General features: G+C 59.2%; 1 protein-coding gene across 5 annotated transcripts in view; it reads right to left on the reverse strand.

Annotated features, from left to right (window-relative positions):
* Positions 1-27,925, reverse strand: part of LOC144937182 (nesprin-1-like) — a 95,951-nt gene that overhangs the window by 41,161 nt on the left and 26,865 nt on the right. For 4 of the 5 annotated variants that reach the window (XM_078864499.1, XM_078864497.1, XM_078864501.1 and 1 more), the window contains 27 exons: positions 27,501-27,716; positions 25,630-25,731; positions 25,016-25,135; positions 24,570-24,776; positions 24,090-24,251; positions 23,858-23,989; positions 23,202-23,605; positions 22,930-23,062; positions 21,801-21,983; positions 21,109-21,258; positions 15,194-15,430; positions 14,382-14,543; positions 13,204-13,359; positions 12,535-12,705; positions 11,982-12,115; positions 10,474-10,678; positions 9,822-10,004; positions 9,238-9,390; positions 8,477-8,631; positions 7,606-7,891; positions 6,664-6,758; positions 6,087-6,324; positions 5,065-5,262; positions 3,490-3,618; positions 2,684-2,848; positions 1,480-1,638; positions 550-716 (listed from right to left, as the gene is read on the reverse strand). In XM_078864499.1, the coding sequence (XP_078720625.1) occupies positions 550-716; positions 1,480-1,638; positions 2,684-2,848; positions 3,490-3,618; positions 5,065-5,262; positions 6,087-6,324; positions 6,664-6,758; positions 7,606-7,891; positions 8,477-8,631; positions 9,238-9,390; positions 9,822-10,004; positions 10,474-10,678; positions 11,982-12,115; positions 12,535-12,705; positions 13,204-13,359; positions 14,382-14,543; positions 15,194-15,430; positions 21,109-21,258; positions 21,801-21,983; positions 22,930-23,062; positions 23,202-23,605; positions 23,858-23,989; positions 24,090-24,251; positions 24,570-24,776; positions 25,016-25,135; positions 25,630-25,731; positions 27,501-27,716 (4,802 nt within the window). The remainder of the gene's footprint in view (positions 1-549; positions 717-1,479; positions 1,639-2,683; positions 2,849-3,489; positions 3,619-5,064; positions 5,263-6,086; positions 6,325-6,663; positions 6,759-7,605; positions 7,892-8,476; positions 8,632-9,237; positions 9,391-9,821; positions 10,005-10,473; positions 10,679-11,981; positions 12,116-12,534; positions 12,706-13,203; positions 13,360-14,381; positions 14,544-15,193; positions 15,431-21,108; positions 21,259-21,800; positions 21,984-22,929; positions 23,063-23,201; positions 23,606-23,857; positions 23,990-24,089; positions 24,252-24,569; positions 24,777-25,015; positions 25,136-25,629; positions 25,732-27,500; positions 27,717-27,925) is intronic. The other variant, XM_078864498.1, reaches the window with a different exon arrangement.

Below are 27,925 nucleotides of genomic sequence, written 5' to 3' on the forward strand. Positions count from 1 at the left end.
CACACGCTGGTTTTGCACTGCAGGCCACGTGACTTTGTTCACCGGTTACTCGCCGAGTGGGTCACTGACCGCGTGCTACGCATTACCGATGACGTTTGTTATCCCTTTGTCAATCCACTGCTGGATGATGGCGTGCCTTTCCACGCCGTGTCCTTCATGGGAGGTGTTTGACCATACTTTACCACGATGCTCAATGCAGGTTAGTGAAGTGCTGCTTGCTGTGATTCACAAAAAAAAACAATTTGCAGAATGAACGGGAGGGGGCATAACCCCGCTCCTTTGTCTGTTTTCTCTTTTTCAGAAGCTGCCACAAGATGGCAGCAGAGACACCCCAGAGACCCAGACATCCTGCCCGCAAAGCGTGAAATACCGGCCCCGACCACAGGAGGGCATCGCCGAGTCCCGACAAGAGCCAGGACCGGCTGTGACGGATGTGAAGACTCACGAAATATTCCCCCACGACAGCTACTGACACCACGATGCGAGTACGATCCTGGGAAAAACCAGGGCAGGTGGCAACTGTCGCGCGCGCTCGCTTGCCCGTCTCACCTGGTGGCCCAGAAGTAGTGCAGGTGGTTCCAGCGGTCCTCCGTGCGTCCGAGCCTGTCCCTGATCTCGGCGGCACGCGTCGCTCCGCTCGCCGCCACCAGCTGGTTGCCGAACGCCTGGAGCCGGGCCCAGCAGTCGCCCGCCGCCTCCACCTCGTCCTTGCACTCCTAGCGCGGAGCGCACGGCAAAACGCGCGGCGGCAGCAGCAGCATCAGCACCGGCAGATCACGGCTCTGCAGATTCTGCAGATTGTCACGTTTAACGCTTCCATGTTAAGGGTGAAAGTGCCGATGCATTAAATCTGTCCGCCCGTCCATCCGTCTGTCTGTGTTCCACTCTATAACTTTTGAATGTAATAAAAATTTTCCAAACATCCCCAAGGATATTGTTTGATATTGTTATTAATGCTTTCCATTATTAATGCTTTCCATCTCAGGTTGAAGGTATTAACTCTCTCTGCTTGTAACAAGAGGGAGGGGGCACGATAACTCTCATAAAGACGATTCGATACGAACGAGACTTAAGTATTGCATTGTGTGGCTATTAGCTACGTGTCGGCTTCAGCACTGCTAATTCAATACGTGACCGAGCTGAGTGCTGATGTGTTTCCTGCTCAAGATAGGTGGAAGTCCCATAGGGCCCTCATGAAGAGACAGGTTCCCCTGTAGGAATGGGACCGATCTCGTCAAATATCTAAAGCAAGGCTGGGTTGAGCCAGGAGAGTGCTTCTATGGACGACCACCATGTACAACAGGTGTTACAGGCTGTGGGGCCGTATGCTGTGCACAGCAGAAACATCCACCGTTACACCGTTAATCTACATCCCGGCCGGCACAAACTCACGCTGACCAGCGTGGTGAAGTGTGGTCAAAATGAGCCCCCCTGCTCAGACCCGCAGGGCGTAGGGAGGCCCACGTCCGGAGGCCTCACCTTCTCGAGCCAGCCCAGCGTCTCCTCCAGGCTGCCCTCGCCTCCGCGCGACACCGCCTGCTCCAGGCGCACGAGCCACTCGCAGAGCCGCGAGTCGCGCCTCGCGAACGTCTCCCACTCCTCGTGCCGCTCCGACGCGCAGCGCGACAGCCGGCTCACCTGCACGCCACGGCGGGCATACACGCGCGCAGAGTTGTCACGAGCGACACGAGTTCGATTCCCGCTCACGGCCAACACCAGTGACGATTATCTGAACCGGTCCTGGGCCTCCCCTAGGTCGACTCAGCCTCAAATGAGTACCTGGTGCGGTGTGTAAACATTGTCACAAGGGAGACAAAGGGGGTCGGGCGTGGTGATGGCCACCCACCCACCCCCTCATGTACCGTTCCGGCCTGTTGGGGCAAGTGCTCGCTAACAGCACTTGCCCCAACAGTCTGTTAAAGGCTATACAGGGGTTCTTTGTTTGGTGGTCACCTCTCGGGGGCACTCAACGTAATTATTTTGCTCAAATGAGGACTCATTTCCTATTTACAAAGATGACCCAGTGGTGGAAATCTTCCCATTCCTGTGGCAGGGGCGAGACTATTTCTAAAAAAACCGATGATGAATTTCCCACGAAGTGGGACTCGTTTTATCTTTGTTGTTCTTCCCCCGCACCTCCGATGAGCGCGGTTGGCCATGTACGGTGCGAAAGAAGCTCGACGTACTGACGTTGACGCGGGATGATGGGCCGAGTCAACCCCCAAATAGGATTACCGATAGTCAGACGCGCGCTCTGCCGCTGAGCCACCTGGCTGTGTGCCATCGGCAAAAACACTCTGCGCAAGATGAGAGAAACAGATGTAGACGAGAGATAGAGGTGTAGTGTTACGCGAGAATTGTAGACGAAGATTTAGTGAGATGAGAGAAAATAAATGCAGATATGATAGGGATGAAAGGGACTAATTAGATGTTTAGATTGGCTGGTTATGTTTACAGTATAATTCGAATTTGAGCTGATGCCCTCCTTGAGCTGCTAGGGGCACTAAGCATTTGCTTGGTCGGCCAGAAACTTCCTCTTCAACCGAAAAGGACGCTCCCAGGACGTGGAACAAAACGTTGGACACGACGCCTAACGTCACGCAGCGCGACCCCGAAAACCCGACGTATTCAGAACGCCGTAACGCTCTTTCCTGCCGCCTGCCCCAGGGGTGTGGCCCCTCACCTGGTCCTGCAGCTCGGCCCACTGCCAGCGCACGCCAGCCACGCGGGCCTCCGTCAGTGCGCGGTCCTCGTCCGACGCCGGCAGCTCCAGGGAAGAGCACGGCCCCTCCGTCCCCTCCAGCCCCTCCAGCTCCTCGGTGCACTCGCCCACCAGCTGCCCCAGCTCCTGGGTACACGGCGCAGCGTCACGTCTCCGTTGGCCCACGGCGCCACACTCAACGGCAGGCCGGCACAGGCGCTCGCGGTGCAGGAAAAGATTTTACTCTCTTGAAATATTTCAAGAGGATAATTTTCAACCTAAGCTAATTGGCCGTGTCGGGTGGTGGTGCGTTTAACGACGCATTTATATTTACGAGATCTAACCCCCCCGAAAAATCTTTATTACGGATAATGTTGGTCGCGAAAGCCGACGTGTTAAACTGAAATATTTCACTCTGCTGTTGATTAATACATCGCAAGCACGTGATGACACGGGCACGAACATTGAAAGATAATAATAGCTTCATTTAAATATAGCGTCATTCATGCTAATAGCATCCGATAATGCTGTACATTAATAATATATAAGGACCAAATCCCATATACAGCCACTACCAAGCAAATGAAAACCCGACTACCAAGTCAAATAAAAAGAATAATAAACAAATTAAGATAATGAACACCGTTCGTTCACTGGCGACCCGCCACAGTCTCGCCACTACGATGAATCGGCATTCGTCGTGCTGAGTCGGCATTCATTGTGCCGAGTCGGCAATCATCATGTTATGATTGGTGTGATGGCGGTGTTCGTCTTGTCTCCACGCGCACCCTGCACTGCAGCTGCTGCTCCTGCAGCTCCGGTTCTTGTGATGGCAGCAGCAGCAGGAAGAGCCTCTCCTGCAGCAGGGCCTGCTTCTCCAAAGAGCCCTCCAGCACACACTCCCAGCCCTCCCTCTCCTGCTCGGCCACGCATTCATACACACGCACACGAAGATCCCCCGCATAGCCTTAATAGACCGTCGGAGCAAGTGCTTTTAGCGAACACACGCGCACGCATGCAAACAGACGCACGCACACATGCACGATAGCGGCGGGGGGGCGGGGGGCTTCAAGAAACTTGCACCATGGTTTCAACTGCTGCGCCGGGAGATGGAACCAGCAACTACTTGGATCGCGAGCTAAGCGTGCTGAGCCACCGCGTCGCGCCATCGCACCGTGGCAGCATCCGCAACCACAGCAGCCAACGCCGAGTTGCAGAGGAGCCCCGCCGCGGCAATGCGTGCGAGGCAAAAACTCTTGGCCAGATTAAGAAGCCGACGATTCAATTAACGACGCACCCGGACCACCGCCCGGCAGACGCATCGCAGCAATTACGCGCGATTAATTAATTCTGCGGGGAGGCCACTGCGTGCGATGAGCGCTCTGGCGAGAGTAAACAGGCACACGCGTTTTGCCGCTCGTTTGCGTTCAAAGCGAGCTGCGATTTTAATTAAATATACAAGACGAGCAAACCGGCTGAATTATTCATTCAGCCAGCTTGGCATGAAAGCGAGTTTTTTGAGATTTGGCCACGCGTCCTCGCGCATCTTCAGAGGCCCTCCGTTCACTGCGGGGGGAGGACGTGGACGGACGCCACGACCACAACAACAGACGGCGGTTGCAGGAATACCCTGCAGAGCCTGCAGAATGACGCTCTACTGGACAGTCAAAGGACTGGCATTGCCATTGATATAGGAACACACAGTTGAGAACGATTTTGTTGGGAATGAAAATGATGAAACTCCCTTTAACGTGAATTTCAGATCGTGTCGTAAGTAATCCCACTTAAAATGCTCCCGTTTAAAACAAGTGCGAGGTTTTACCGGAGATTTCCTGTGATTTAATTTTTTTGTGGGGTTAGGGTGGCGTAACATGGTCTCATGGTGGTGCTTTCTCTGCTTCTTGGGAAAGTTCGTGGTTCGAGTCCGGCAGGCCACCCTGGCTAACACTGCGGCTTTATCAACCTTTACAGGCCCTGCAATGTCAATCGCCAGAGTAGGCCACTGTGTGCCCGTGATATGGTCGACATTTAAAAAATTACCTGCAAAAAAAAATAATCTCAATTGGGATCTCACATACACACTTGTGTGTGTGAAACTCCCAAACCCGCTGAGTTGTGATGTGGCCAGGAGATATCAGCACCACCAGAGCAAGTGGGATTGATCAAAGGGTCGCCCAAATACTTGGCAGACCGAAGTGGGGAAAGTATTTGCAAAAATATAAACGTGTTATGCCCTGACTGCGCGATGGAAAGCGTTACGTAATCCACGCGGTGTCTCCAAACTCGATAGGATCGCTGCAGACACCTCCCATTGCTCTGCGCTCCCTGGCCTCCCCGCCCCTCCCCCCCGTCACACACGGCACCTGCAAGCTGCACGTCAGCCGCTGATGAAGGATGTGCAGACGAAGCCCGGCCTGCTTCCACCGCTCGTGTGCGGCAACAACCTCGTGGCGCAGGCGGCCTCGCACCGCCGGCTCCAGCTGTAGCGCCGCGGCCGCGGCAGCGGCCTCCAGTGCCGTCCCTCGGCCGCCCAGTGTGCGCTGCGTGGCGCGCGTCACGGCCTGCGGCACGCACGGCATGCGGTACGGTCGTGGATGGGGCGGGGTGCAGAGGGAATCGTCCACGGGTCGTAGATTTCACCTCCAGTGCCAAGACCCCGGGGTTTGATTTATCACCGAATATCTCCGCGGGTCGCTGCTGGAAAGGCTGGAATAGGTGGCACGTGACCAGAGTAGCCCCAGCCGTCGCGAGAGGTACGCTGGACGCGGCGTGCCGCGTGCGGAAATATTTACGGGGTCGCTGGTAGGCCAGGTCAGGCCCGGCTGAAATTAATCTGCTGGTCATAGAGTAAATTTTTTGTCAATCCATTTCTGGATGAGGGCCTTACAACACCCTGTGGATTATGGGAGTTTATTTATCCTTATTTCACCACGTTGGTGAGTGCGCATAGTATTGTACAATAATTTATCTTGGTGCGTTTCTCTTTGGTGCCCGCGACAGCCGACAACGCCTGTGCTATGCACAGTGGTCGCCCACGCTAGCACTTTCCAGGCTCACACCTGCTTAAGCTTCCGAGATCTGATGAGATTTGGTGCATTCCCCCTGATTTCACCAACCCACAGTGACCAGTGTGGTGAAGTATGTTCAAATAACACCCCAGCCTCTCGACCAGCAAGGGGCTGACAAGAGGCCTGTGTGTGTTCCACGTGTGGGCACCAGCAGGATTAGCCCTGTGGCACACCACATCCAGTATACCTCTTCCAATGACTGCGGCCACCGGCCACGTACCTACTGAAAAGGCTGCACGTGTACCTGTAAGGACTTATACCTGTACGAACGTGTACCGGTACAGACGTGCACACTGGCAGCTATGGGCGGGCCGTACCTCCGTGTCCTCCAGCAGCAGGGCCACCCGCGAGTGGGAGAGGCCGGAGCTGCCCCGCTCCAGCTCCGTCACCTCGGCCTCCAGCCGGTGCAGAGCGTCACGCGCGGCAGCGCCCGCCTCAAGGTAGCGGCGCCACGAGGCGGCGCGGCGCGCCAGCTCCTCCCTCGCGTGCCGCGTGCGCCGCACCGTGCCGCGCCACACCACAGCCAGCAGCGCCAGCTTGGACCCGAGCGCCGAGCTGCGTGGCGAGAAGCGGCACGCGTGTGAGCATTGACGGCGGTGCTGCGCTCCATTTGTCTGAAATCGAGCTCTGAGAAATAAAATATCGGTTTGGCTGTCACGTGACGAACATTTCTCTCACGATGCAGGGAGAGTGATGCCCCCTACGCTGCCATTGGTTGCAGTCTCAATGGTTTTAATAATAATAATAAGTTAAAATATGTTTTTATATTGCCAAGCACATTAAGATGATTTGGGCAAAGCACTGAATGTACTCGATTTTGATCGTAGATGCGCAGCGTTGCCACGTGTGCGCGAGTGCCGGGTAGTCCCTGCGTGTCCTCCTTCCCCCACGTACCGGTCCGCTGCTCGCCCGCTCTCGAGCAGCTCCCGGCCCTCCCGCACGACCTCCTGCACAAGCGCCTGCTGGCTCAGCACCTTCACCAGGAGGCACTGGACACAACCACCACCACCGTCGTCGTCCCCCAGTATCAATCCACTGTTCGAATTAACGACCATGCCGCCAACTCAAAGCCCGATCCCCCCTTCTTAGGATCGCTTCTGCTGCTGTTGATACCATCCTGGAATCTCACCAGGATCCGGAAGGATGCTGCTAGCCAACAGAGTGGATCAACGGGGACGTCCACAATAAACGCCTCATTCCAAAGCCAGACATTATCGCACCTCCTGGCTTCGAAATCCCTCGAAGACACTGGTGGAACCATCAACCGCATCAGAACATAAACGGGCTTTATGAAGGCCTGTTTATCAGAACATCAACAGCCCTTCATAAAGCCTGTGGATGTTCTGGTATGCACATCTCCTTCATAAATTGAACATTTAAGACACAGGCCACAGCAGTGCAATTGTGGCCATGCAACCCAAAGAATGGACCATAAAGTAAACCCATAGCAACCCACAGAGATGTAGAAACACACAGACATACACAGAAATACATTCAAAACAAGCCACCGTGTGATTGTGGCCAAGCGACCTAAACTTTGGGCCATATAGTGAACCACTGTAGTTGGTGCTCCTTCAACGGAGAAAGACCAAAACACCTCTCTGCTGAAACCCCTTGTGGCTAACAGACCTCGACATTGGCATTTCGCTCCTGAATATATTGCCATCACGCGCAAGAATAGAATAGAATCCACTATTGGATGAATGATTTCAGAATCCACTCTCAGGACACAATCACATCCTGATGAAATCTCAGCCACGGCCACCACCACCGCCACCACCGCGAACCTCTTGCCACAGGCTTTCACGTCAAAATAAAATCTACGCATCCTCGCACCTCCACGGTCCTCTGCCGCTCCAGCAGATTGTCGTAGCGCTCGCCGAGCGCCGTCGCGTCGCCGGCGTCGGGACGCTCCCCGTGGCGGTCGAGCGGGGACGAGCGCGCGCCGGGTGAGGCGAGGTCCACGCGAGCGGCCTGCCCGTTCTCCTTGGCGTGGCGGCCGTCCTCCAGGCCGGGAGCCTCCTCCACGTCCAGGCTCTGCTCCATCTCCAGGAGGAGCCTCTTCCAGCACCTGCACTTCTCCACGAAGCTCCGTCGCTGCAGCCACTGGCCCTGCTGCTGGCTGCAGAATGGGGCGGGGGGCGCAGAGGTGCAATGATGACGACGACGACGATGACGGTGATGATGATGATGCAGGCGGACGCCATCAGGGCAAAGCAACGCGTGCAAAACTTCGGGCGTCACGACGAACAACGTGCGGTGGCGCGACCCCGAAGACGCGTCCCGGAACCGAACGTCATCAAATGATCCTCGTGTGTTTCTTTTGTGATGGACAGGTGCTGATGTCTCTGTGATCGAAAGTGGGGATAACTACTCATACTGTAGATACTGACCGACTCATCGAGACATGAAGCGCTGCTATTAATTATGGCTGGGAATTCATTTCAGATCTCCCCTTTCACAGCGCAGTGTGATAACCACCAAAGACAAAGATCCCCCCTATAGCTTTGCCTCCCCGTTGTTTACACAACGCACCAGGTACTCATTTGAGACTGAGTCGACCTAGGGGAGACCCAGGGCCGATTCAGGTAATCGTCACTGGTGTTGGAATCTAACTCGGGTCCCCGGGTTCGTAGGGCGGCGCGCTAACTGCTACACTACCGCTCCCCACACAGCCACCCACACACACACACCCACACAAACAAACCTTGATGTGAGTGCAGCTTGCGAGACAGCGCGGTGCCAGCGCGCGGACAGCGCTCGCAGGTGCTGCGCATCGCTGCCGTCCAGCAGGAGCTGGCGCCCGTCCGCTCGCGCCGCCTCCAGCGCCGGCACTGACGCCGCCAGACTCAGCAGCTGCAGCTGAAGCGGAATCGTCGGAGGGAGCGCGGGGGGCACGGGGGGTGCAGGGGGCGGCACCGAGCGGTCAAGGTCACGGGCGTCGGTGTCGCGGTTATTGCCGCTACCGAACCTCAGGGAGCCACTTGGAACCGTTTAATGTGACAGCGCAATACTGCCTGTGAGAGAGTCCACGGACAGCCCTCTTGGCAATCCGCCGCTGGATGAGGGCCTCCCCGCACCGTGCGAGGTCGTGGGAGTTATTTGGTTAGCGCGTGTGGGTGTAGACGGATTTTGCCGCAATGCCCTCTGCTGACCGCAACGTAGCAAACGCAACAGCCTATCGCACCTTTTTATGCATGGTGGTTGTCGCCCATCCACGCACTATCCAGGCTCAACCCCTGCTCAGCTTCCGAGATCTGCTGAGATCGGGCGCATTCCAGGAGATCTTGAGCATGCATCCGCAACACGCGAGCGATCGGAAGCCTACGGCAGTCCACCGGCGGGTAGATGTCGGGGAGCTCGCTTGGGTACCCGCATTTCGCCTATATTTGCATACGCGTGCGTGGCTCGCGAGCGACTGGCGAACACGTGCGGAACACATGCGGACGCCGGACCCTGCGTTGGCACCTTAATCTCCGCTGCGCGGCCGTGCGCTCCTCCGGGCTCCCCGGGAGGACGGGCGTCGTGCCGCTCGCTCCCCAGCACCGCCTCGGCCTCCTCCACCACGGCCCCCAGCGCCCGCAGGCCATCCACAAGGCCCCGGTGGACGCTGCTGCCGTGCTGCAGGAGAGACGCAAGGGTTGGGGCCGAACCCCCACGTGGGACAGACCGGTGTCGCCACGCCGGCGGCACCACTGGCCTAACGGGCGGGCTCGAGGCTCGTCTTTCTTCTCTGCCTACGGTCGCCTTTAGGCGCGGCGGTGTGGCGCGGTGGTGACACTGTAGCTCGCAGCAAGAAGCCCCTGGGTTAGATTCCTAACTCCGTGCGGAGCTTGGAATTTCTCCCCCGCTTCTGCATGGGTTTCCTCTGGGTTCTCTGGTTTCCTCCCATCGGTGGTATTGACCAAAGTATCCCAATGCTAAAACATCACTTGTAAATTACTCAATTTGGATCACACACAGCAGCAGCAACATGCGAAAACTCAGCAGGACCCTCCTGAAACAGAGTAGCGATTTCGATGATAATGATGATAATGAAGCCACGCCGGTACCTGCAGTGCGAGCCGGCTGGAGCGCAGCGAGCGCCGCACACGGCCCAGCCGGTGGGCGAGGGCCCCCCCCTCCAGCCGGGCGGGGGCCGCTGCCGTGGGTCCCGCGCGCTGGCTCAGCTCGTCCGCGCGGGCCGAGAGGGCCGCCAGCGAGCTCTCTGCGGCATCGGCGCCGGCCTCCATCTCCTAGCGGGGCCCAGCAATGGAGACAGAAATGTACACCACCCCTTGGAGGTTCGGCAGCCACCCTGGCTTTCCCGAAACCGCGTTTCGGACCGTTCCTGACCGTTTCGGCGGAAACAAAGCACGTTGTTGCCAGTCGCATTAACACTCAAACTAAACATGAAATTAGAAAGATTCTAAACCATGAGAAAAGCATATATTTATTTACAAACTGTCTATAGTAAAAATAGAATATATATAAAGCAAGTTGTTGCTATGAATGAATCGTTGATTTGTGCAAGTGCAAGAGAGAGTTGTTGACTTGTGAATACGGTGATGGTTGAGTCGAGTGTGCAGATTGCTTGTGGGGGGTTGTCCCAGAGGTTGTGGTGCTGCGACTGAGCAAGCTCTGTCCAGCGCCGTGCTCCGTGTGTTTTGTTGTTGTTGGTGGTTGGAGTCGGAGGAGCAGGAGCGTTTGCGTTGTCGGTGTCACCTGGCACTTGGAGAGCCAGCTGTGGGCCTCCTCCAGCGGCAGGTCCCAGGGGGAGACGGTCGCCCCCAGCGTGGCGGCCTCCTCCTCCAGGCGTGACAGAGAGCCGAGGGCCGCCGCCTTCGATGCCCCCAGTGCCGCCCAAAGCTCCCGCAGCTCGGCGGCCCGGGCGCGGCCCTCTGTGAGGGCCCGCTCCAGCTCCTCCAGGCTGCGCGCCGCGTGGAGAGACAGCGGAGTTTTAAAACGAAACTATTTGTACATTACCAGGTGAGGCCCAATGAGATACGTAGCTCTTTTTAAATCCTTTATATTAAGTTCACTTGCTTGCTTGCTTGCGCGCTTACGACCGTGCAAATCTTTCGGTCGTTTTTTAACCCACTTCGCGTGATCCAATCAAGCTGATATTTTGCACACAGACTCGTTGTGCGTGACAATTTATTTTAGTGAAAATTTTTTTCCAAAATTTTACACTTTTTAGAAACAAAAAAATATCAGCTCAATTGCTTAATGGTGGCAGGCAATCATCTGACCCATAGGTGGCAGCCATCTCAAGCCAAAGGACGAGAGGACTCTAGCCGCCACGCATATAAAGGATTTATAGTGAAAAACTTTGTTTTTACGGGTTAATTTTTTCAGAAGCGACTTGGCCATCACAAATGGTAGCTCAAGGAAGTGGCTTATCATGTGGAAATGTATAACAACCAAATCCTCAAGAACTGCTTTTTGTGTTTGGTTTGTTGTCCTTCCCCTGCACCTCCGATTAAAACTATTGGCTACGTATGGTGCAAAACAAGTTCAAAATACATATATATTCAAGGCATCTTTCTAAATGTGGAGGGGAAAAAACTCCAAATATACAACCGGCGTCAGGGTCGGGATCAAACCCACAACCTCCTCCATACCAGACGAGGTAGGATAATATCTTGCCACAACAACAACTATAATCGTTGTGGTTTTTACCATTCAAAGCCTCAGTGTCAGAAGGGTCCTCAAAAGTGTTTTTCCACAGGGGGAGATGTTGCTGCTGTGTTGGATCTTAATTGAGTGATGTGCAAGTTATGTTTCAGCATGGGGATATGCTTTGTTGGCCAATACTGGCTACATTGTGTGTGTATTGTTTTTAGCTATGGGAGGAAACTGGAGAACCCAGAGGAAACCCATGCAGAACAGGGGGAGAACATACAAACTGCACAGACATGCGCTCAAGTTGGGAATAAAACAAAGCAGCCATAGGCTGTGAGGCACGGGTGCCACCACTACACCACCCTTCAGCCCCAATAGCTGCAGTAGGATTATTCGGTTGGACTATGACCGATTCACCCAGAATGCACCTCGTCTCACCAACCACACCACCACTACCACAGGTGCTCGCTAACCGATTGGCCGTCATACCACTGTGCGGTTCGCAGTTAAGTCCTCGGAGACTGCGGCCCGCTGACCGATCTACGAGCGGCTACTCAAGAACGGCGCCTTTAAACGCGCGAGCGCAAGCGTGAGCGAACGCTGCTTACCTCCTTCTCGCATCGTCCAGGCCCCGAGAGAGGCGCGCGTGCAGCACTGGGTGGCACGCGGAGCGGAGCCGCCCCGTCACCCCCACCAGCTCCAGCAGCAGCTCCGCCCTGCGCTCGCCCTCTCCCTGCAAACGCTGCCAAGGACGAGCGAAGAGGCCTTGCTGAGCTCAAGCGCAGGTCATAGGGGTCACGGGGTCACCGAGGTCGAGTTTATTTATGAATCGTTACTCACGGCCACATCATGCGGAATGTGCCCAAGGCAGATTGTACAAATGAGACAGCATGGACAATTATTTTTCAATACAGCTGTAAACCCTGAATCGTTATAATTCAACGAATCATGGCACATGGTGGGGGGGGAGGAAGAGTGGATGGAGAGGTGGGTGAATGGTTACATTCCGACAACTCGCCCAGACAGCGGTTCATTTGGTGGCCAAAAGCCAAACTTTAGTTTGTGGTCCTTCCCCCGCCCCTCCCATTAGCACGGTTGGCTACGTACGGTGTGAAAGAAGTTGAACAAACACGCATACAAGTCGTCGTGCGGCACACGCACCTGCAGGATGCTCGTCTGCCGTTGGGCAGCCTGAGCAGACCCCGTGAGGACACTGGCCCTGCTGAGGCCATGCCAGGCCTCCCACAAGGCCCGGTTCACGGCCTCGTGTGCCGCGTCCCGGCTCCCCCACGCCTCCACGAGCCCCCGCTGCTGCTCCATGGCCTGCGACAGCTGGTGGACAAACACAGGGCGATCCGCTTATAGATACTCGGAAAAATCAAGACAGGCCAGGGGAGTGTTAAATGAGTACTAAGTGCTCTGAGATTGATGGGAGACATGCAGAGGCTTTGAAATAATCTGTTGTGTGTTGAGTGTTAAGAAGCGTGAGTTGGCACGGAAAGGGCCTCACTATCGAAGGGGTCGACAGGGGTCGAGACTCACGATGGAGTGGCAGGTGGAGTGACACAAGCAGCCGGTGTGCAGAAGCTAGGAGGGTCGTTACACTACGAGACCATGAAAGTCGACAGCTTGGGGAGGCTTTCCTCCAGCAGTGAATTGATCATCGCTGCTGCTGCTGCGAACGATGGTCTCGGTCCTCTCTTGCATCATCATGAACGCCGTCTAGCTGCCTCTACGGCAACTGCCCTCGGTGGCTGTAAGCGCTGGCTATTCTTGTGATGCGTGTTAGCGCAGCAGCAGCAGCTGGCGGTGGCGGTGGAGGCAACGCACCTCCTGCTGCACGCGGCTGCACGACGCCCGCAGCTCGCGCAGAGTCTCTGTGACGAGACCCCCGGGGGACCTCCCGTCGGCCGGCACCACGGAGCCGCCACACACCTCCAGCTTGTCGACCTCTTCCACTTGCGCCTTCAGCTTGTCCTGCAATTCCTGACGAACGCAGCACGACACGTCTTACCGCTCACCGTGTGCGGATCTGCGCTGATATTGGCAGCAGTAAAATGTATATTTTACTCATCCCATTCGTCGCATGGCCTTCTGGGAGTGTTATTGCATCTGCACGTGGCTTTTGGTGTGTGATTACAGTGCTGCTCATTTAACAACCGGCTGTGGTGTATTCCCCAGACATTTCAGTGTCAGTTTCAACTTCGATGTGATGAGCTGTCATGAGTGAATAAAATAATATTACAACCTGGGACCTCCTCTGCCAGTACCAAAATATGAGAAGAGGTTTTCCCCTTTTTTCTGGCAACAAAACTGGCATCCTCTGGTCTAAAGGCGTCCTTTTGGCATCCTCTGGTCTAACACCTTTTGAAACGAGGCTCCAAAGAAAGCTGTCTCTGGTGTGGACCAATCAGTTTCAAGGACAATGCATATATTATCTTCTTGGTTCTTTCGGTAAAGTCACGTAGAAGGGAAGTAATAAAATAATAAAAATAAAACATAATAAAACAATTCTGTGAGAATTGTTTTATTATGTTTTATTTTTATTATTTTATTACTTCCCTTCTACGTGACTTTACCGAAAGAACCAAGAAGATGAATCCCTGCAGTCACGAAAGCTTTAAATCGAAATGCATATATTATGTTTTTGTTTGTATTCTGACCACAAGTATTGTGGTTAATGCAGACATGATTCCTTGTAAAAGGTTTCAGTTTGGTGTTTTAAAATCTTAACACCTGTTTTGTTGCCAGAAAAAAGGGGAAAACCTATTCTCGTAATATTACAATTTAATATTAAACAATTATGTCTAATGATGCACATTCAAAACAAACCTAATTTTTTGTTTCGCAATTATCCTTTCATATCCGCCAATACTATTTAACTGCCGTTATTACTAACTACGACCGGATGTCTCTGTTAAGCCAACAGAGTCTCGTTGTGTTCTACAAGGGGCCATGGTCAACCAAGATGGCGGCTCGAGCGGCACGCGGCGGCGCGGGGGCCTCACCGAGCACGCGCCGAGCGCGAGGGTCGCCGTGGCCCCGCCACCCCGACACTGCCGCAGCGCCGCCAGTCGCCCCGCGGCCTGCGCCTCCAGCCAGTCGCGCACGGCGCGCGCCTGCGCCTCCCACTCCGTCCAGGCCTCCAGCCGCGTCTCCAGCTTCTCCGTCTGCGCCGGCACACGGCGACGGTCACGCACGACCCTCGACGCGCTCCGAGCGACGAACCGTCGTAACGACGCCGCCCCCGTCGACCGTTCGCCTGCGAGTTTCTATACGAGTCGATGGGTTTCGATTTAAAGCTTTCGTGACTGCAGGGATTCGTCTTCTTGGTTCTTTCGGTAAAGTCACGTAGAAGGGAAATAATAAAATAATAATAATAAAAGAAACATTGTATTTTATTATGTTTTATTTGTATTATTTTATTATTTCCCTTCTACGTGACTTTACCGAAAGAACCAAGAAGATGAGTAGATGGGTGTCAACGTGCATACATACAAACATACACATCCAAAACTACGGACCACACGGAAACACCTCCGCCCGCATCGATCATTCCCTGGCAGCGTTTCAGATGTTTGTTTGGGCCACTCCTCCTGAAGCCGTCCACCGGCTCGCTCAGCGACCTCCACACAAGCAGCGGAACGCTGCTGATCGACTTGCCGCCGTACACAAAACCACTTGAATACGCGTGACCACGTGCGCGTAAACTGACACCCGAGGCCCGTTTGTCAATGGGACTGGTGCTTGGCAGCATCTATCGACTCAACACCACCACCACCGCCGCCGCGTCAACGCACGCGCCATCGGCGCCACCCACCGTGGCGGCCAGGCGGCCGAGCAGCGCCTGCCAGCGCCGGTCCAGCACGCCCACGCTCTCGGCCAGCTGCAGCTTCTCGCACCGCCGCGCCTGCACGTGCGCCGCGCCCTGCTGCTGCTGCAGCAGCGCCTGGCTCACGCTGTCCACCAGCGGCTGGCGAGCCTGCGTGTCCAGCGTCAAGCCCTGCGTCGTCACGAACACAAACCAAGGTGCACGAGCAGACCGTTGGGGCGAGGGCTGTTAGCGAGCACGTATTAAAGTCGGCACGGCGCACAAGGGGGTGGGCGGCCAACGGCACGCCCGGTCGCCTTTGGCTCCCCAGTGCTGATGTTTACACACTGGACTAGGTACTCATTCAAGGCTGAGTCACCCTAGAGGAGGCCCAGGAATATAGCCACTGTTATTGAGCGGGGATTAAACTCGGTTCGCTTGGTTCGTAGTGCGATGCACTAACCACTGCACTCCCACTCCCCCAAACACGTGCGCTTGGTCACGCACAGCGGCCAGCAGTGAGCAGATGGTCCAGGAGTCACGCCACGAGACGTGACCGATTGAGCCTCCCTCGGGCTCTCACAGGCCACAACTGGCCGTGGGTGGGAACGGGAGGTCAGCAAAGAAATCCGTGCAGTGCTTGATGTTGTCACAAGTGATTCCGTATTCTTTATTTTTGTAATTTTTTTTCCGACCATAGTGCAGCGGAAGAAGTGTCAATTTCTTGTGGAGCCACGCATCAAGCCATGTGAGAGAACGGCCTTCTGAAGTGTATATTGCAGAACTACTTCCGAGATCCCTGCAAGAGGCACTGCACTTCAGCATGCGCCCTGCGACAGCGATGTTCACCACACGCTCACGTGAAATCTTATTTCATTCTCAGAGCTAGAACGTTGCCAAATGAGGTGAAAACCACATTTGGTGTGATGATTGTTTCGCATAAAAATTGGTGCCTGGGTTGAGACCATCATCAACTCATTCTCAGTTTAACATGTATGCTTTCGCGACCAATATTATTAATAATAAAGGTTTTTGGGTTATATCGCGTAAGTAATCAACGCACCAATTAGTGACTACTTCAGCCCACCGGTGTGTTGGAGAGTAAATCCGCAACATTTACAATTTGAGTCACGTGACATTTCGCTGACAAATTACATCCAGCATCATCGGGCGATTTGCCAGAATAGTGAAGCAATCCACCTGCTTCCGGTCTTAAATAGAGCAGGTTCCAGCAAACGTCGGCCTCTACCCCAACTGTAATCCTGGTCATGTCATGAGCTGCAGATCCAATCATAAACTTCACATAGTGGAGGCGAGATGTTTCTCAGAATGGCTCAAACAAGAGAATTGCAGAGAACACGGAAGAAAACAAACTCTTTACGTTTTATCTTGTTTATATCTCTATTGAAAACCAGCAGTGTGATTGACAAGACGAGGAAGAACAGAATGGGATTGTTGGTGGCGAATGTGGCTGTGAGGATGATCATTCAGCGATGAAATCAGCTCTCGTGTGCAGCTAGCGCTGGGCGGATTATTGAGATGTGGCGTCGGCTTGGGATGCGGCGTCTATTTGCGGAGACTTCCATCCAGCAGTGGATTGACCATGTCTGATGACGATGATGAAACTATTGTATCGAACCATACCTGCCCCGAAGCTTTAGCCGGGATTAACACAGCACGGCGCCGCGCGTCGCTGTGGCCAGCGGCGCTGCCGGGAGCAACGATCGTGCAGGCACAGCTCTGCCGCTGGCAGTGTGAGCGCACGGCTATCAGTGCTCAACGGCTGCTGCGCGCTCCCTCGCTCACGCACACGCGCGCTCGCTCGCTCACGCACACGCGCGCTCGCTCACACGCGCGCTCGCTCACGCACACGCTCGCTCGCTCACGCACACGCGCGCTCGCTCACACGCGCGCTCGCTCGCGCACACGCTCGCTCGCTCACGCACACGCGCGCTCGCTCACGCACACGCTCGCTCGCTCGCTCACACACACGCGCGCTCGCTCACACGCGCGCTCGCTCACGCACACGCGCGCTCGCTCGCTCACACACACGCGCGATCGCTCACACGCGCGCTCGCTCACGCACACGCGCGCTCGCTCGCTCACGCACACGCGCGCTCGCTCGCTCACGCACACGCGCGCTCGCTCACACGCGCGCTCGCTCACGCACACGCGCGCTCGCTCACACGCGTGCTCGCTCACGCACACACTCGCTCACGCACACGCTCGCTCGCTCACGCACACGCACGCTCGCTCACGCACACGCGCGCTCCCTCGCTCACGCACACGCGCGCTCGCTCGCTCGCTCACGCACACGCTCGCTCGCTCACGCACACGCTCGCTCGCTCACGCACACGCGCGCTCGCTCACACGCGTGCTCGCTCACGCACACGCTCGCTCGCTCACGCACACGCTCGCTCGCTCACGCACACGCACGCTCGCTCACGCACACGCGCGCTCCCTCGCTCACGCACACGCGCGCTCGCTCGCTCACGCACACGCTCGCTCGCTCGCTCACACACACGCGCGCTCCCTCACACGCGCGCTCGCTCACGCACACGCGCGCTCGCTCACGCACACGCGCGCTCGCTCGCTCACGCACACGCGCGCTCGCTCACACGCGCGCTCGCTCACGCACACGCTCGCTCGCTCACGCACACGCGCGCTCGCTCACACGCGCGCTCGCTCACGCACACGCTCGCTCGCTCACGCACACGCGCGCTCGCTCACGCACACGCTCGCTCGCTCGCTCACACACACGCGCGCTCGCTCACACGCGCGCTCGCTCACGCACACGCGCGCTCGCTCGCTCACACACACGCGCGATCGCTCACACGCGCGCTCGCTCACGCACACGCGCGCTCGCTCGCTCACGCACACGCGCGCTCGCTCGCTCACGCACACGCGCGCTCGCTCACACGCGCGCTCGCTCACGCACACGCGCGCTCGCTCGCTCACGCACACGCGCGCTCGCTCACACGCGTGCTCGCTCACGCACACGCGCGCTCGCTCGCTCACGCACACGCGCGCTCGCTCACGCACACGCACGCTCGCTCACGCACACGCGCGCTCCCTCGCTCACGCACACGCGCGCTCGCTCGCTCACGCACACGCTCGCTCGCTCACGCACACGCTCGCTCGCTCACGCACACGCGCGCTCGCTCACACGCGTGCTCGCTCACGCACACGCTCGCTCGCTCACGCACACGCTCGCTCGCTCACGCACACGCACGCTCGCTCACGCACACGCGCGCTCCCTCGCTCACGCACACGCGCGCTCGCTCGCTCACGCACACGCTCGCTCGCTCGCTCACACACACGCGCGCTCGCTCACACGCGCGCTCGCTCACGCACACGCGCGCTCGCTCACGCACACGCGCGCTCGCTCGCTCACGCACACGCGCGCTCGCTCACACGCGCGCTCGCTCACGCACACGCGCGCTCGCTCACGCACACGCGCGCTCGCTCGCTCACGCACACGCGCGCTCGCTCACACGCGCGCTCGCTCACGCACACGCGCGCTCGCTCGCTCACGCACACGCGCGCTCGCTCACGCACACGCGCGCTCGCTCACACGCGCGCTCGCTCACGCACACGCGCGCTCGCTCGCTCACGCACACGCGCGCTCGCTCACACGCGTGCTCGCTCACGCACACGCTCGCTCGCTCACGCACACGCGCGCTCGCGCGCTCGCTCGCTCGCTCACGCACACGCTCGCTCGCTCACGCACACGCACGCTCGCTCACACGCGCGCTCACTCACGCACACGCGCGCTCGCTCACACGCGCGCTCGCTCACGCACACGCGCGCTCGCTCACACGCGCGCTCGCTCACGCACACGCTCGCTCGCTCACACACGCGCTCGCGCGCTCGCTCACGCACACGCGCGCTCGCTCACACGCGCGCTCGCTCACGCACACGCGCGCTCGCTCGCTCACACACACGCGCGATCGCTCACACGCGCGCTCGCTCACGCACACGCGCGCTCGCTCGCTCACGCACACGCGCGCTCGCTCGCTCACGCACACGCGCGCTCGCTCACACGCGCGCTCGCTCACGCACACGCGCGCTCGCTCGCTCACGCACACGCGCGCTCGCTCACACGCGTGCTCGCTCACGCACACGCTCGCTCGCTCGCTCACGCACACGCTCGCTCGCTCACGCACACGCTCGCTCGCTCACGCACACGCTCGCTCGCTCACGCACACGCTCGCTCGCTCACGCACACGCACGCTCGCTCACGCACACGCGCGCTCCCTCGCTCACGCACACGCGCGCTCGCTCGCTCACGCACACGCTCGCTCGCTCGCTCACGCACACGCTCGCTCGCTCGCTCACACACACGCGCGCTCGCTCACACGCGCGCTCGCTCACGCACACGCGCGCTCGCTCACGCACACGCGCGCTCGCTCGCTCACGCACACGCGCGCTCGCTCACACGCGCGCTCGCTCACGCACACGCGCGCTCGCTCACGCACACGCGCGCTCGCTCGCTCACGCACACGCGCGCTCGCTCACACGCGCGCTCGCTCACGCACACGCGCGCTCGCTCGCTCACGCACACGCGCGCTCGCTCGCTCACGCACACGCGCGCTCGCTCACACGCGCGCTCGCTCACGCACACGCGCGCTCGCTCGCTCACGCACACGCGCGCTCGCTCACACGCGTGCTCGCTCACGCACACGCTCGCTCGCTCACGCACACGCGCGCTCGCGCGCTCGCTCGCTCGCTCACGCACACGCTCGCTCGCTCACGCACACGCACGCTCGCTCACACGCGCGCTCACTCACGCACACGCGCGCTCGCTCACACGCGCGCTCGCTCACGCACACGCGCGCTCGCTCACACGCGCGCTCGCTCACGCACACGCTCGCTCGCTCACACACGCGCGCGCTCGCTCGCTCACGCACACGCGCGCTCGCTCGCTCACGCACACGCGCGCTCGCTCGCTCACGCACACGCGCGCTCGCTCGCTCACGCACACGCGCGCTCGCTCGCTCACGCACACGCGCGCTCGCTCGCTCACGCACACGCTCGCTCGCTCACGCACACGCGCGCTCGCTCGCTCACGCACACGCTCGCTCGCTCACGCACACGCGCGCTCGCTCGCTCACGCACACGCTCGCTCGCTCACGCACACGCGCGCTCGCGCACTCGCTCGCTCGCTCACACGCGCGCTCGCTCACGCACACGCTCGCGCGCTCGCGCACTCGCTCGCTCGCTCACACGCGCGCTCGCTCACGCACACGCTCGCTCGCTCACGCACACGCGCGCTCGCTCACACGCGCGCTCGCTCACGCACACGCACGCTCGCCTCTCGTCTCAGAGGCGTAATGGGATTTGAAGCGACGCTGATGAAAAATATGCAGAACCGCGACGGCCGAGTGAGAGGGCTTCATCTGATGAAGCGGTCTGTGCCGGGGATTTGTGCCGCCGGATTAACTTCAAGGCCCGCTTTGACGTGGGCTCACGGAGGGGATGATGGAGGCATCTGGAGGGGGTTGTCAGGTGGGAGGCTGGAGGCCTTTTTCACGCTGGCAATCACAGCAAGAAATAAAAGTAATTAGATGAGGAAGTGGACCCATCAGGCACCGTCTGGTACGCGCGCGTGCATTCACAGGCACCCGTCACGGACGGCCTCGTGCGGGCTCGCGTTAGGAACTCTCCGTACTCTGCGGCGTCCGCTCGCGTCCTACAGCGTTGTCACTCCATGCAGAAGAGAACTTCGCAACGCCCTGCGCTTGTCGGACGAGCGACTGCGGAACGAGATTGCCGACACACGCTTCTGCGAGGACGGCAATTCGTTCCGATGAACTACGAGCTCCCAGCACGCTCCGCACGCGGGGGACCCAGGCTGCCGGCACGCGTTGCGGAACGGCCGGGACTCCGTGCCGGACGACGGGCGGCTCGACGGCGGTCGGTACCTTGTACTCGTCGAGCAGAACCCTGAGCGGCGTCGCGCCGACCAGGCCGGAGAGTTCGTCTCCGTCACTCGCGAGCCTCCGCTCCACCTCGTCCACCCAGTCCAGGAGCTCCGCCATGGCTTGGCACGAGGGGCGGCACGCCACCAACGCCTGCGGGGACACGCACGGCTCACGTCAGCCCCGGAGCGTCAAGGGGGACCGAGCCTCCCCCTTCCCCCCTCCCTGCTGGAGGCTCGGCTGCCTTCTATATCGACGATGGTGCAGACACTGCGACCGCTGCTGTCACGGCGCGATTTCATGGGGGGGGGGGGGATTTCCCTGGCTTCGTTAGTTCCTGGGTGGGAGAATCCAGTTATCCCACGCGGATACAAGACGCTGACTTGACACTGCCGGCCTGGTCGGTGCTTGCGTGGGGGGCCGCTTGCCAATGTGGGCGTGTGCCATAGGGTTGGGGCTGGCTGCGAGGTGGCCTGAAGACGGCGGCACGGCAATTGATTCTTCGTGAAACTTAAGATGCTGTTGCCGAAGACAACGACGACGACGATGATGATGATGACGACTCAGACGTGGCTACTGCTGCCGCTGCCGTTGCCGTCGCTGGGGACAACAACGACGGCGGTGGCGGCACCGCCGGTAACGACGCGGCGAGGGGACGCGACTGCCGCGTGCGGGGGGACGCGGGCGCCGCCCACCTGGTGCAGGCGCTCCTGCACGAGCGGCACGCGCGCCGTCAGTTCGGCCCACGCCGTCTCCAGCTGCGCCAGCTGCGTCCTCGGCGCCGTCGCCTCGCCCTGCTGCAGCTGCAGCAGTCGGGTGCCGCCCGCCACCACCGCCGCCTTGAGGGCCGCCTTCACGTTGGCCTCGTGCACAAACGCCTGGCGGGACGGGAGTACCGCCGCACGGCACGCACACACACGCACACGCACGCACACACACGCACACACACACACGCATGCACACACGCACGCACACGCACGCACGCACACACATGTACGCACACACACACACACGCACGCACACGCACACACACGGACGCACACACACAGGCATGCGCACGGGTACAGCGACCGAATTTCGGGGAGGCTCAACCGGGACACGTGGTGGCAAAGCAGCAGCCCCTCCCTCCCACCTCTCAGTAAACAAACCCCGTCACCCAAATTCCTGTAACCTTGCTCCATTCACAACAACAACAATTCCAACAGCATTTATATTGCACCCATTACTATTATAATAAGCCAAGAATGTGTGTGTGTCCCGCGCATGACGTCACTCCACATGCCGCACCCCTCCACAATAAACATTAACGGGTGACGTCACTCCGCATGGGGCAACCCCCCCCCCCCCTCATTAATAATCATGAGCTGAACAATTTTTCTCTTTAATATTTCAGATTCACTGCAATATACACTCGTCCTTGGACGGACAAAAAAGCTAGCAATGCAATAAACGTCTCAGGAGTATTTTTTTTAATATCCTTGGAGACCCCCTTATGGCAGCTGTCCCTGTGAAACATACGAGCTCTGATCTGCTACGTAGCGACATGAGAGCCCTCAACCGCTGGCTGTTTTTGCGTTGTTGGCCGGTGGGCCTGTGGTTCAGCGTCTGTGGCCAAGCCTAATGACCTCTTGCCTTGGTCAAACCACTTTGGGTCTCATTCCCTTCACTCTGCTCAGTGAGCTGGGCTTTCAGCGATCTTGAGTGACGCAGGTCAATCTTGCAAGTGAGACTCCTCTATCCTGGTCTCTCGAGTTCTCACCCGGTCACACAAACTGGACTCTAACAGCCCGAACCCTCGCGGCGTCACCTGACCCGCATCCTCACCATGAACCGATGGAAGAGCTCCTGGGCCGTGGACGGCTCGTGAGCCACCGTGTCCGCCTGGTTGCTCCAGTAGTCCAGCTGGCCCCGCGACTCGGCGAGCCACAGCAGCAGCTCCGTGCACTCGCAGCGGAACCTTCGGGGCGAACGGAGGTCGGCGGGTGAGGGCAAACGAGAGTAAGCGGCGCGTTAACAACGGCGTCGTATCGGCCGGCCCCTCCCAGACGCCGTTGCGGCGTTACGGCGAGCGCGGCGTGGATTCGCGATCGCCGTACCGTGTTAGGTGCGCCAGCAGGGCCTGGAGCCGACGCAGCTCCGCGCCCAAGCGGCCGCCGCAGTCCGCCCAGCGCTGGCCGAAGCCCTCGAGGTGGCACGTCAGGCCCGGCCCGGCAGCGAGGCCCAGCGCGAGAGCCGTCGGGCGCGTGGCCCCGTCTCCCGGCTCGCCTTCTGGCGCCGAGCGTCCCTCGGGGCCGCCGTCCGACGCAGGGGCGGCCGGCGACCTTTCGCCTTCACCGGAAATCCGGAGGGTCGACTCGGCAGGATCCCCGTCGTCGCGCCCGGCCCGCGCGGCCTCGTCGGCCGAGGTGAGCCGCGCCATCAGGAGGCCGTGCAGCCGCTTGCCGTCCGCCAGCAGCTGCGAGACCCGGGGCAGGTGCTCGTCCAGGTGCGACCGCAGTCTCTGCGCGGGGGGCGATGGCCGAGCGAGGAGGAGGAGGAGAGACGCGCGACGGAATTTACGCTGGGACGGGAACGAGCCGGGCGTGGTGGCGCACGCGACCCGACGCTTGGGGAGGCGAGGGTCCGGCGGACCGCGCAGCGATCCGTGAGACCCACAAACTCGCCGGGGCTGCGTCGTACAAAGGTGAGCGAAGATGGCAGGACAGCAAGTGGCTTTTGAGTACCGTCGTTGCCGGATCTTTCCAATGCTCACCAGGAGCGCGGCGATGCGGTCCGACAGCCACTCCTCCGACTCCTCCACCACCCCGCGGGCCACCATGGAGCCCTCGGCGTGCTCCAGCTGCCGGCTCAGATCCTCGTGCTCCCGCTCCAGCTGCCGCCACGCCTGACGAGCGCCAGCGGGGCAGCGGGGACAAAGCGAATGGTGAGCCGTTGCGCTGGATCGAGGGAAACACAAATGCGATCGTAACGAGAGGTCCCCGCACCTGGATGATCCAGCGATGATCGGCGACCCCGGCTCGGAGGCTCTCCTGCTGCGTGTCGAGGCGCGCCTGCAGCCGCGTCCACGCGGCGTCGCGGCGCCCCGACGCCCGGCGCACCCACTCCTCCACCGCGAAGCGCCGCTCCTCCAGCCGGCGGAAGAACTCCTGCGTGGAGGTCGCGACGCCGCGTTACCGACCGTCACGGAGGAGCGGCTGCATCACGTGCGCTCACCACCGCCACTTCACGTCAACAGTACACGTATATACAGTAAAAAATGCACTGTATATATATAATATATATCTACCGATGCCAGACGTCATGGTTTGGCTGGGGCAGCCCGGCTTCCAGTAAAGCTTTTCCCAGTGTCCCACAGCATTTGCGAAATGTTTTATTTTATTCCGATTTACATTTTCCGAGTGTCATGCCCATCTCACCACGTGTCCTCCCAGAAATGCGTTGGCTCTAAACAAAAGGCAACGCACCTGCAGCGCCAGACACTGCCGCTCCGCTTGCTCGAGGTCTGCGGCGGCGAGCAGCAGCCGGGGAGCGGAGAGGAGCCGCTCGTCCGCGAGACGTGCGAGCATCAGCAGCGCCCGCAGCTCCTGCTCGTAGCGCCGGTCGACGGCGCAAGCGCGCGTCAGGGCGTGCCGCCGCCCGTGAACATCCTCCTCCAGCGTCTCGAGCATGTGCTGCGGGACAAGGAGACACGGTGTCCCGTGGGACTGTGAGATGGAGTGACGGGGAGACAGGGAAACAGAGTGTCCCATGAGGCTATGAGACAGTGTGCGCTGTGAGAAAGGAAGATGGAGAGAAAGGGAGAGACACAGTGGGAAGAGTTAGAGACTCCCCAGGGCAGCTACCTCCCTCAATAGGATGACAAGAGGACGATGGTGGGGAAACCAGGACTGGGGGCCTCCCGAGCACCAACCTCGATGCGCGCCAGGTCGGTGCCAGCGGGCGACGTGGGCTTAGCCTCGAGCTGGCGCTGCCGGAGCGGCGCCGCTTGGCTTCTCAGGCTGTCCAGGGACCGCGCCACCTCTCTGAGCACCTGGCGGAGAGGCACGTGGGACCGAGTCAGTGCCACACGGCGGTTGCACCGTCTGGCACACGGCGCGCGTGTACAGGAGGCTCCGCAGCACTTGCCCCCAAAAGGCTAAGTGGGGGATCTTTGTCTTTGGAAGAGGCTTGTGAAGGACGCCACTGGGCAGTCGGAGGCAGTCGCCCTCCAGCAACAATGGAGGGTGGAGGAGCAATGCTCACAACATCGAGTGGAGCATCGGTCGGCTAAAATACAGTAAGTGCAGCGGGGAGCACGGAAGGCGCATCATGTCGGTCAGTTAACCCGTAACACCTGGGTCCCGTGATCGCCTGTCAGTGAACCTTCCACGTGGCCTCACGGCACTCCTGTGAGCGTTCTGAATGGCGTCTCTATAGCGACGTGACGCCAAACGCACAGTCGGGATAAATATGGAGCGAGAAGGAAAGGGAGCGCTCTCGCGCATCACCGCCATCAGCGTGCGCCCCTGTGGTGCAGCCGCATGCCTCCAGTTGCTGAGTGGGGCTGTGATCAGCGCAGTGCTGGAGCTTGCGCTGAACGGAGCGCCGCTCGCTCGACACGGCGTTCTGCAGCACCGCCACCTCCCTCTGCAGCGCAGACACGGAGACACGCACCGCACCGTCACCGCACCGAGACACGCACCGCACGCAGACACGCACCACACCATCACCGCACAGAGACACGCACCGCACCATCACCGCACGCAGACATGCACCACACTATCACCGCACAGAGACACGCACCACACCATAACCGCACGCAGACACGCACCACACCATCACCGTACAGAGACACGCACCGCACCGTCACCGCACAGAGACATGCACCGCACCTTCACCGCACCGTCACCGCACAGAGACACGCACCACACTATCACCGCACAGAGACACGCACCACACCATCACCGCACAGAGACACGCACTGCACCTTCACCACACAGAGACACGCACCGCACCGTCACCGCACAGAGACACGCACCGCACCGTCACCGCACGGAGACACGCACCACACTATCACCGCACAGAGACACGCACCACACCATCACCGCACAGAGACACGCACTGCACCTTCACCACACAGAGACACGCACCGCACTGTCACCGCACAGAGACACGCACCGCACCGTCACCGCACGGAGACACGCACCACACCATCACCGCACAGAGACATGCAGCATCACCGCACGAAGACACGCACCGCACCATCACCGCACAGAGACACGCACCGCACCGTCACCGCACGGAGACACGCACCGTCACCGCACAGAGACACGCACCGCACCATCACCGCACAGAGACACGCACCGCACCGTCACCGCACGGAGACACGGAGCGTCACCGCACAGAGACAAACACCGCACCATCACCGCACAGAGACACGCACCACACCATCACCGCACAGAGACACGCACCACACCGTCACCGCACAGAGACACGCACCGTCACCGCACGGAGACACGCACCGCACCATCACCGCACAGAGACACGCACTGCACCATCACCGCACAGAGACACGCACCGCACCATCACCGCACAGACACACGCACCGCACCGTCACCGCACGGAGACACGCACCGTCACCGCACAGAGACACGCACCGCACCGTCACCGCACGGAGACACGCACCGCACCGTCACCGCACGGAGACACGCACCACACCATCACCGTATCATTACCAGCCCTTCGAAAAATATAATAATTAAACCTGCTGTGAAAACCTGCCATCTACCGGTGTGTTTGTCATGCCAGCAAGGCGAGTCGTTGATCACAAGCAACATCACCGGGGCTATCTTTCCTTTGCAAACAAATGCCTTCATCCAGGGAGGAACCCCGGTCTCTGCTGGGCTCCGAGTGAGTCACTTCCGTCCCAGTGGCTTCCCCTTTGTCCGTGCACGGCGAGTGCGCCTGTTGACGAGTGCGCCTGTTCTCGCCAATTGCGAAGTTGGAGTCCTCATCCCAGCCACGTCAGAGCGCGTGTCGGGGCCACGTCGATCAGCTACTGCTGCTGCTGCTGCGTGTATGGTGACCTTCTTTCTCACTGTATGTAGCCAACCATGCTCATCGGAGGTGCGGAGGAAGGACAGCAAACTAAACACAAAAAGCCATTTATCGGTAGCTGCTGTTAAAAAATTGGAATGATGATGGTGATGACGGTGATGGCAATGATGATGACGACGGTGATGAGATGATGACGACGATGGTGATGATGGTGGCAATGATGATGATGACGGTGATGAGATGATGATGACAACGGTGATGATGATGATGGCAATGATGATGATGACGGTGATGAGATGATGACGACGATGGTGATGATGATGATGATCACGGTAATGATGACGAAGTGGCCCTGGCACCTGGTGCTCGGCGACTCTGGATATCCCGTCCCTGAGGGCCGAGCAGCTGGCCCGCAAGGCGGCCTCCAGGGCACCCAGCCGCAGCTGCACGCCCCTCCTCGTGGCAGCGGCGGCGGTGGAGGTGGCGTCGTCCGGGCCCGGCTCGCTCGCCGCATCGTCCTCCCACGAGCGGTGGCGCAACTCGCGGTCCAACTCCGCCAGGTGGACGCACAGCTCCTGCCGTGGCCGAGGGCCGGCGCACACGGGGTCGGAGGTCGAGGTGAGGCGAGCACCGCCGCCGTGCGGCTCGGTAGCACGCTTGCCGTTGTTAGGCCACTCGTCGCGAGCAACGTTGCTATCGTCGTTGTTGTTACTACTACGGCCGTCCTCTGTTTCGTCGTCTGCATGATCATCATCACCGCCGCAATCGTCAAGCGTCCATCAGC

This window comes from Lampetra fluviatilis, chromosome 18 (assembly GCF_964198595.1).
Source record: "Lampetra fluviatilis chromosome 18, kcLamFluv1.1, whole genome shotgun sequence".
Classification (NCBI taxonomy): Eukaryota; Metazoa; Chordata; class Hyperoartia; order Petromyzontiformes; family Petromyzontidae; genus Lampetra; species Lampetra fluviatilis.